At 43.7% G+C, this 9,044-nt stretch overlaps 1 protein-coding gene across 1 annotated transcript; it reads left to right on the top strand.

Moving 5' to 3' along the window:
- Positions 1-375: 375 nt before the first annotated feature.
- LOC142906075 (exosome complex exonuclease RRP44-like) lies at positions 376-2,476 on the top strand. The gene is made up of 2 exons (XM_076053515.1): positions 376-547; positions 2,254-2,476. The coding sequence occupies exons 1-2, from the start codon at positions 404-406 to the stop codon at positions 2,473-2,475; spliced, it is 366 nt and encodes a 121-aa protein (XP_075909630.1). The 5' UTR covers positions 376-403; the 3' UTR covers position 2,476.
- Positions 2,477-9,044: the final 6,568 nt, after the last annotated feature.

Genomic DNA, 9,044 nt, shown 5'->3' with positions numbered 1-9,044 from the left:
CAAGACACCTCCCATGACTGCAATCCGACTGTTGTGCAGATCTCTCTATCAGAATCAAAATATATATTTCTACTGGAAGAATCCGATGAGCTATAAAGCTCTTTTTTCACAGATGTCCAGTTGGGGCAGGTCACAACGTTACAACAACAAACAATACAAGCACACGTTAGGATTGCAAAGTATTGGAAAGGTAAACAAATAACTTAAACAAATATACAAATAAAACTAAACTATTTTTATCTTACCAAGTAAAACCCTGACCACAAATGATAGCTGAACAAAGTGGCTTATCACGTGGGAAATTTATTATCAGCAAAATAATCTAAGATAAAGATTCTTGACCCTTGTGGTTGATGTGTTGTGGTGGCGGAAACTGGTGCGTGTACACAGGGAGACCAACTCGATGGTGGAGGAGTTCATGTTGCTCGCCAACATCTCCGTGGCGGAGCGCATCGTAGGCGAATTCCCCGAGTGTGCGCTGCTCCGACGCCACCCGGCGCCTCCGCCTTCCAACTACGACATCTTGGTGAAGGCGGCGAAATCAAAGGTAGAGTTAGAACCCCTTTTAACGACCACCCTTGTTAACTAATCGCTTAACAACGGGCCTCCATAGAGCTCAATGTGTAGGCTTCACCGACCATTTCCCTGTTAACGACGGGCTGTTGTAGGTACAGTAAATATGAATTAATGGCACGTAGAAGGAAAACAATAAAATAAAAAAAATATAAAACAATAAAATTATCACGACGATTCGACTGCAACACAAGCAATCATCATCAGGTGTGAAAACCACAACAAGAAAATTTGAAAAAAGTGGCAGTTATTTTTAACGTTAGCACCACGGAGAGAGATTTGACCGTTTGTTCAGATGGACGAGTCCAACTATGTTCGGAAAAGAGGAGGGGGGAGACAAAAAATAATGGATGCGTTCTGACAGCCACCTTAAGCGTGATCAATCAATTAAAACCCGAAATGGTTTATCAAATCTCTCTCCGTGGTGCTAACGTTAAAATAACCGCCACTTTTTTCAAATTTTCTTGTTGTGGTTTTCACACCTGATGATGATTGCTTGTGTTGCAGTCGAAACGTCGTGAGAATTTTATTGTTTTATATTTTTATTATTTTATTGTTTCCCTTCTACGTGAATTTACCAAAAGAACCAAGAATATGAATCCCTGCAGTCACGAAAGTTTTAAATCAAAATGAATTCATGCATTTATTAACAGTGTTTATTTTAATATGATGTGTTTATAATGTTAGTATCTTTATGTATTAATATCCATTGTTTAAATATTATAAAGTACGTTTTTTGGGTGAATAAGGGAAACTTTCGATGCTATCAGAACGAATTAAGCTTTTAACACGTATTTCCTATACTCGCTTAATGACCAAATCTTTTAATGCTCGTGTTCGTGGAACCAATTACCGTCTTTAAGAGGGGTTCTACTGTCTCTAGATTGCTGTTAACCTTCCTTCAATATCATCCTCCTCGCAAGGAATTCAGAGGTCGCCGGGTAGCTCAAATTTTTGTTTGAGGTCTTTTGGTTTAACCGGGTGAAAACTCAGGAGACCATAATAGTCTCATTTGCAAGGGTCACCTGGGTCACCCTATGACGCAGAGATTACAGCTGGGACCCTGGCTTCAAAATCCAGCAGCCGCATTGAACATACTGTGTTATCAAGTGTAGGGAGTTGAAGGATTCGGCTCGTTTCCCAGCTACTCCACAGAAATAAGCAACAAAAAACCATCACGATAAATGTAGTACTGTATTTAATTTTAGATAAATTCCAGCACTGAAATGTTGAAATATCAGGTCGACTTATTGTGATGAACATTATGCTCAAAATGGGTGGGAATGTGCTACCCCCTACTGTGAAGCAGAGGTGTCTTGAAATGATGTCAGCATTGGCCTGAGCGAGCAATTGCAGGGCTGCACCTTTTACCTTTATCTTGAGATGTAGCCGTATAGTTTCCACTCGCCCTTAGAGGCAGAACAACTCAAAAGGTGTGACGAACCACAGACAACGCTGGAAGGCAGCCAGGCACTGTGCCAGATGTAGATTAATCCACTTGCTGTACTGCCTTCTCCTGGCAAGCCAGGTTATGGAAACCTGAATGCCCACAGGAAGTGCGCTGAATAACGTTTTCTTTCCAATACACCACAACCCTTGCTGCTTCCCCAGCACTGAACTACAAGCCACGTGCGGGATAGTCACCTCACAAACGCCGGTGTGCCCGATTTTTTTGCGCAGAACATCGAGATCCAGGTGGACTCGGCTAAGGCGTTGGCCGAGTCCCTGGACCGAGCGGCGGTGCCGGGAGCGCCACCATACCTCAACACTCTGCTGTGCATCCTGGCCACGGGCTGCATGATGCAGGCCATCTACTTCTGCTCTGGCATGGAGCCCGACACCCACCACTACGGGCTCGCCACCGCCATCTACACCCACTTCACGTCGCCCATTCGATGGTGACGTGCTCTGGCGTCAGGCACACGCGTGAAATCGACCTTCGCGATTATTGAGGGGACTATGTTGTTGTCTTGGTGTGGTCTGGGACTGTGTTGCCTTTCCCAAGTTTAGGAATTTATTTATTAATTGATGTACTTATGCAATGTTAACTTGTCATTATGGCACACCTCCGATTAGCACGATTGGCTACGTACGGTGCAAATGAAGTTCAACATACAACTTGTATATCTTTTTTCTATTATTTACTTTTAGTGATTTGTTTACCTTTTCTATTCTTAGCACTCCTATCATTTACCTACTGGACGTCTGTCAAAAAGAGCTTTTATCGCGAATCGAATTTCTCCAGGATAAAGATTCAGATTTTGACTTATTTTTCTAAAAGGTCCTATAAACAGGAAGTTTGGCCAATTCCTTAAATGGTTGTTTGGCTTGTGTTGGAGAAAAACTAGAGGATCCGGAGAACACCAACGCCTACAAGGAGGGTGACAGTGTTCCACGTGCAGAATCAAGAATCCATTGCCGTGTTGCAGCAGCGGCCAAAAGTGAATTGCAATTCTGCCATGGATCGCTAACGATTTTGTTGTGGACCTTAAATAAGAACACAGATATGAGCAGGCAGCAATTTGCGCAACATCTGTTGACAAATAAAAAATCCTCAACGAATAATTAAATTCATACATTAACAAAGATAATTTCCACCAGCAGATGGTGCTAGAACGTGGTATGTCCAGAGTACAGTATTCTATCACAGCGTTAAATCCATCTGAGTCATTGTTTGCGTAGCTTTCTGGTGGATCGTGAAACCCGCTGAGATCCACCAGAATGAATCGCGGTGCTTGGTGGATTAATACCGCTGCTCCGTTGGCATCTCGTGGCCATACCGCAGCCTGTATCTACTGTAAATTTAATCTTCATATTAAATAGAGGCTACAACAAATGTGAATATTGTTGTTGTTGTCTCCCTGTACCGTTACAGATACTCGGATGTGATTGTGCACCGGCTGCTGGCCGTGTGCGTGGGCGCCGACCCCACGTACCCGGCGCTCACCGACAAGCTGGGAGTGCACAGACTGCGTGAGTCTCGGGATCAGTATGAGACTGGGGACCATGGTGCATCATCATCAATACATCAATTACAAGCATTTCTTGAGGCGGCCCCATACCTGAGCGATAAGTGTAACTTGGTTGCATGCAACTGAATCGGGTTAGATCGCGTAAATATATAAATGTCGTTAAAACCCGGCACCACTTGGCACAGCCATCTAGTAAGGGTTATCACGTAAACAGAACATGCCAATTTGTCACTAGTACAGCACACCGGTGTGTTGGAGAGCCAAGCCACAAGATTTACAATCTGAGTACGACGTTTCGCCAGTAATTACAACCAGCTTCATCAGGCGACAGCCAGATTTGTGGAGAAGTCCACGTGTTTCGTTCCTAAAAATAGAGGCATAGATGTGGTGATCACACTTCTGCGAGCCCTTTGATCTTGTCCTTCCTGTCCATTGTGTGTATTAAAATAGTCGTATCAACAGTAATCCCTATTGAAGTATGGTACTCTGTATAGACATGCATTTACGCAATGTATTATTTGATGATTTGCTTCCACGCAGCACTAAGCTAGTAGCTATCCAAACGGTTAAAATTATTTTTATTTCTTTCAATTTCGATAAATTCTCTAATTAGTTTTGGCCAGTCGTAGCTAGTTTTGCTCAGAACTTCAACATTATCAAAATTAATTGAGTGTTCTTGTTGGCACGCGTGTATTTAATATTTATCTGATATTCTTTTAGTCCCGTGCTGATCATTCGTCCTGTTTGCCCTACATAACATTGGCCATAAGTGCAGTTAATCCTGTACAAACCTTCTGTTGATAGCTTCGGTAATACATATTTTGTACCAGAAGTCGAGTTCAAGAAACATAAGTACGTTTTTATTACAACTTAAATATATATACATATATAAATATACATATCCATCCAACCACATCTCAATGTCTATGTCTGGGAGAACACGCTAGTTTATCCCTCTGCGGAGTCTCCACCACTTTTCTTTCTTTTTGTTTCCCAGCTGCTGGTCTTGGCGCTCCTTCCCTCTGTCTCCTCCTCGTTCATTCTCCTCTTCCTCATCTTTCTCCAGCTGCCGTGTGCAGCACAGGAAGCTCCAAGTCCAACGCCAGAAACTGTCTTTTCTCTCTCCCTTAGAAGATGGGATGTGCTTAATCTCTTTCTTTTCTTCCTGAACACTCTCTGACCTCCAAGGTTGCTCACATCTTCCTTCCTCATTCACCACTTCCTGCTTTGTATCGTCTTCAATCGTGTCGACATCCTTCAGCTCTACCTCATTTGCCTCTAACTCAATAGCTCCTACTTCTTTTGCCTCTACCTCTATTGCCTCTACATCATTCGCCTCTACCAAAATCGCCTCACTCTCCTCCACCTCAATAGCCCCTACCTCCACTTCTACCTCAATCACCTCTACGCCATTCGCCTCTAACTCATTCGGCTCTACCTCCATAACCACCTCCTGCTTGGCCTCTCCCTCAATCTCCTCTACCTCTTTTGCCACTTCCTGGATGGCATCTACTTCATATGCTTCAACCTCATTTGCCCCTTCCTGCTTTATCTCCTCCACCACGTTCTCAACTTTTTTTGCCATTTCCTGTTTGGCCTTTACCTCATTCGTATCTACCTCATTGATCAAGACCTGCATGGCCTTTTCTTCGATCGTGTCGACCTGAATTGCCTCGACCTGTTTCACCAATTCCTGCTTTGTATCTCTCTCAATCCCTTCTACGACATTGGCCACTAACTCTTTCACCACTTCCTGCTTGGCCACTGCATCTACCTCAATCACCTCTACCTCACTCGCCACTTCCTTCTTGGGCTCTCCATCATTCCCCTCTCCCTCAATCTCGTTTTCCTTCATCTCTTCTACTTCTCGAACTTTCATCTCAGTCCTTCGTAGCTTCCTATTCCTACGTTTCCTCTGAACACCATCCTCTCCCTCTTTCTTTGTCTCCACAACATTCTCAACTTTCTCTGCCACTTCCTGTTTGGCCATTCCCTCATTCCCATCGACCTCATTTGGCTCTACCTCTTCTGCTAATACCTGTTTCGCATCTCTCTCAATCCCCTCTATGACATTGGCCGCTATATCTTTCACCACTTCCTGCTTGGCCACTGCTTCTACCTCAATCACCGCTACCTCTGCCTCATTCGCTAATTCCTGCTTGCCATCTCCTTCTAACACCTCTACCTTATTCAACTCTACCTCATTCATCACATCCTCCAAAGCCACTACCTCCATCATCTCTACCTCAATCGTCCCAACCTCCACCACTTCCTGCATGGGCTCTCCCTCACTCCCCTCTCTCTCAGCCACCTCTTCTTTCACTGTCTCCTCCAGAACTTTCTTCTTGTTCTTATGTTTCTTCCTATTCCTACGTTTCCTCTGAACACCATCCTCTCCCTCTTTCTTTGTCTCCACAACATTATCAACTTTCTTAGCCACTTCCTGTTTGGCTATTCCCTCATTCCCATTTACCTCACTTGCCTCTACCTCTTTCCCTAAGTTCTCCTTGGCATCTCTCTAAATCCCTTCTACGAATTTGGCCACTACCTCTTTCACAAATTCCTGTGTGGCTACTGCATCTAACTCAATCATTGCTACCTCTACCTCGTTCGCCTCTACCTCACTCGCCACTTACTTCTTGGGCTCTCCATCATTCCCCTCTCTCTCAATCTCGTTTACCTTCATCTCTTCTACTTCCCGAACTTTCATCTCAATCCTTCGTAGCTTCCTATTCCTACATTTCCTCTGAATACAATCCTCTCCCTCTTTCTTTGTCTCCACAACATTCTCAACTTTCTCCGCCACTTCCTGTTTGGCCATTCCCTCATTCCCATCGACCTCATTTGGCTCTACCTCTTCTGCTAATACCTGTTTTGCATCTCTCTCAATCCCCTCTATGACATTGGCCGCTATATCTTTCACCACTTCCTGCTTGGCCACTGCTTCTACCTCAATCACCGCTACCTCTGCCTCATTCGCTAATTCCCGCTTGCCATCTCCTTCTAACACCTCTACCTTATTCAACTCTACCTCATTAATCACATCCTCCAAAGCCACTGCCTCAATCATCTCTACCTCAATCGTCCCAACCTCCACCACTTCCTGCATTGGCTCTCCCTCACCCCCCTCTCTCTCAGCCACCTCTTCTTTCACTGTCTCCTCCAGAACTTTCTTCTTATTCTTATGTTTCTTCCTACTCCCACGTTTTCTCTTCATACCATTTCTATCCCCCACTTTCTCTATCTCTTCCATCTCGTTCTCAACCTTGTTGCTATTCTGACATGTCTGCTACACATCCTCATTATTAGTGTTGACTTCCACCTGCTGCTGCTCTTCTGCCTTTTGCTGCTGCTGCTGGTGGTGGATGATGAAGTTCTTCAGCTCGGTGCTGTTCTGGAATTCCAGCAGCTCCCGCTGATACTTGGCCTGCTGCTGTGCACAATGATCCAGCAGGATCATCTCAAGCTCTCCAATCTGGCGCTCAGCTTCTAGTTTTGTGGCACAAAGCATCCTCTTGTGCTGCCCCTTCGAGCGACGGTCTGGGGAGTAACATGGGAAGGAGAGCAGCACCACAATTGATTTGTTAATGGGTATTTGAGTATTTCCTGTATGATAATAGGTTTTTCCCATTTTTTCTGGCAACAAAACAGGTGTTAAGATGTTAAAACACCAAACTGAAACCTTTTACAAGGAATCATGTCTGCATTAACCATGATGCTTGTGGTCAGAATGCAAACAAAAAACATACTCTGATAATATATGCATTGTCCTTGAAACTGATTGGTCCACACCAGGGACAGCTTTCTTTTGAGCCTCGTCTCAAACGGTGTTAGACCAGAGGATGCCAAAAGGCGTATTTCCTGTATGTTATTTTGGTAAAGAACCTTGGCACCATTGACAAGAATCTAAATTAACTTGAGATCGATGTAACAATGATAACACTGTAGGGAGGTCTGGAGCTTGACTCATGTGCCGGAGACACCTCCTCCTCCAAAGAACTTCATTAGATTTATGGGCTGGCTGGGGAGGCCGTATTAAGTTTGTGAGGTCTAGAAACTCCAGGCCAAACATAGATAAACTTCTGTTATCTCCGAAAAAGTAAGATGGATTGATGACCAAGCTGTGGAGGTCTGGCTAAATTTATAAGATGTCCATTGTTTCATAAGAGAGAGCATGAATCGGATAAGAAATACACTATTAATTCGTATACACTGGTCCATTCATACAATTAGTATATTAGTGGGCTACGTTAGAGACGATAAAGGGAGGAGAGCAGAAGAGGAAGGCGGGGTGCCCGGAGGACAGAGAGTGCCCAGAGGGGCCAGAGAGCCAGGGGCAACCCTGATGTTTATGCTGGTTGGATAGCATGTGCTCCCGTGCATGTGAGGTTGCTCTCAACAGAAGTCATTTCTTGCACGAGAATGGCTGAAATGCTGAGTAACCACTCAGAGGTAGTGGAGACGGTATAGTGGTAAAACAGTGGAGATTTAAAAAGCAAAGTTTAAGATTTGCAGTTGTCAATTTATATTGAGCCAATACATATGGCAAGTGAAATTAAGAAGACTTAAAGTGAGTTTTGCAGAAAGAGAGGATACATGTGTGTCTCTTGTAGAAGGAAAGGCATTGCTCAAAACTGTGCTGCAAGGTCACGTGCCATGAATCACACGAGTTTAGAAAAACGTGACTGTAAACCAACAAGCCTGTGAATAATTATCATGGTGAAGACACCTCTATACGTTGGATACTGAAGGAAATCCATCGTGCTACACATCGTCAAAGCCCGACAACAACTGACATTCCAGAAAGAAGTTCAATTGCATCGTTCTACACATCGTCAATACCCCACCACATCTGGAAAGTCACCAGCTGCATCAAGCACCTGACTGTCGTAATGTTCGAAAGACACTGTGTGTAACGACTTTACATCCGCCGGCACAGCGGGTTTCTAAACGCCTGCCATGTCACCTTCTCAACACTAGCGTCTGAGACCGTCTGATACAGACTGAAAGCTGATTTCCTTTGTTGCACTGTTTGTCTTTTCATGAATGTCATATTGTTCACTGGGTTATGCCTTATTAACCTAAATTCTGAATTTAGCTATTCATGTATTTCTATTACAGTATCACATATTCTTTGGACCAAGTGTCAATTGCCTATTTGATGACTGGTACTCTGATTCTTTTTTTACAAATCAGGGACTTGTTTTAATTAAAATGTCTCTGTGTGTGTGGTTGAACAGTGTAACAAATCCATACCTTACATGTGTAGTGTTCTAATGTTATAGTTTTCTTGACTGCAAGGATCCATACGCTCTGAACTCGCGAATTTAAAAACAGAAGTGATATAGTCATCCTCTCAGCCGATAAAGGCAACGCTACTGTAATTATGGATAAAGATTCATACAACAACAAAATCCAGAATCTGCTCTACGATGGAAGTTACTCAAAAATTAAAAATGACCCTACCAATAGCCTAGCGATAAAAACCAACAAGATCAT

This window comes from Petromyzon marinus, chromosome 61 (assembly GCF_048934315.1).
Source record: "Petromyzon marinus isolate PM22_M1 ecotype Great Lakes invasive population chromosome 61, UKy_Petmar_22M1.pri1.0, whole genome shotgun sequence".
NCBI lineage: Eukaryota > Metazoa > Chordata > Hyperoartia > Petromyzontiformes > Petromyzontidae > Petromyzon > Petromyzon marinus.
The sequence above is the reverse complement of the archived record's forward strand: the minus strand, read 5'-3'. Positions and strand labels throughout refer to the sequence as shown.

Bases quoted from the DNA above. Each gene is read 5' to 3' on its own strand.
- LOC142906075 (XM_076053515.1), top strand. From the start codon at position 404: ATGGTGGAGGAGTTCATGTTGCTCGCCAACATCTCCGTGGCGGAGCGC. The intron at 548-2,253 runs GTAGAGTTAGAA...TTTTTTGCGCAG, and splicing joins TGAAGGCGGCGAAATCAAAG to AACATCGAGATCCAGGTGGA.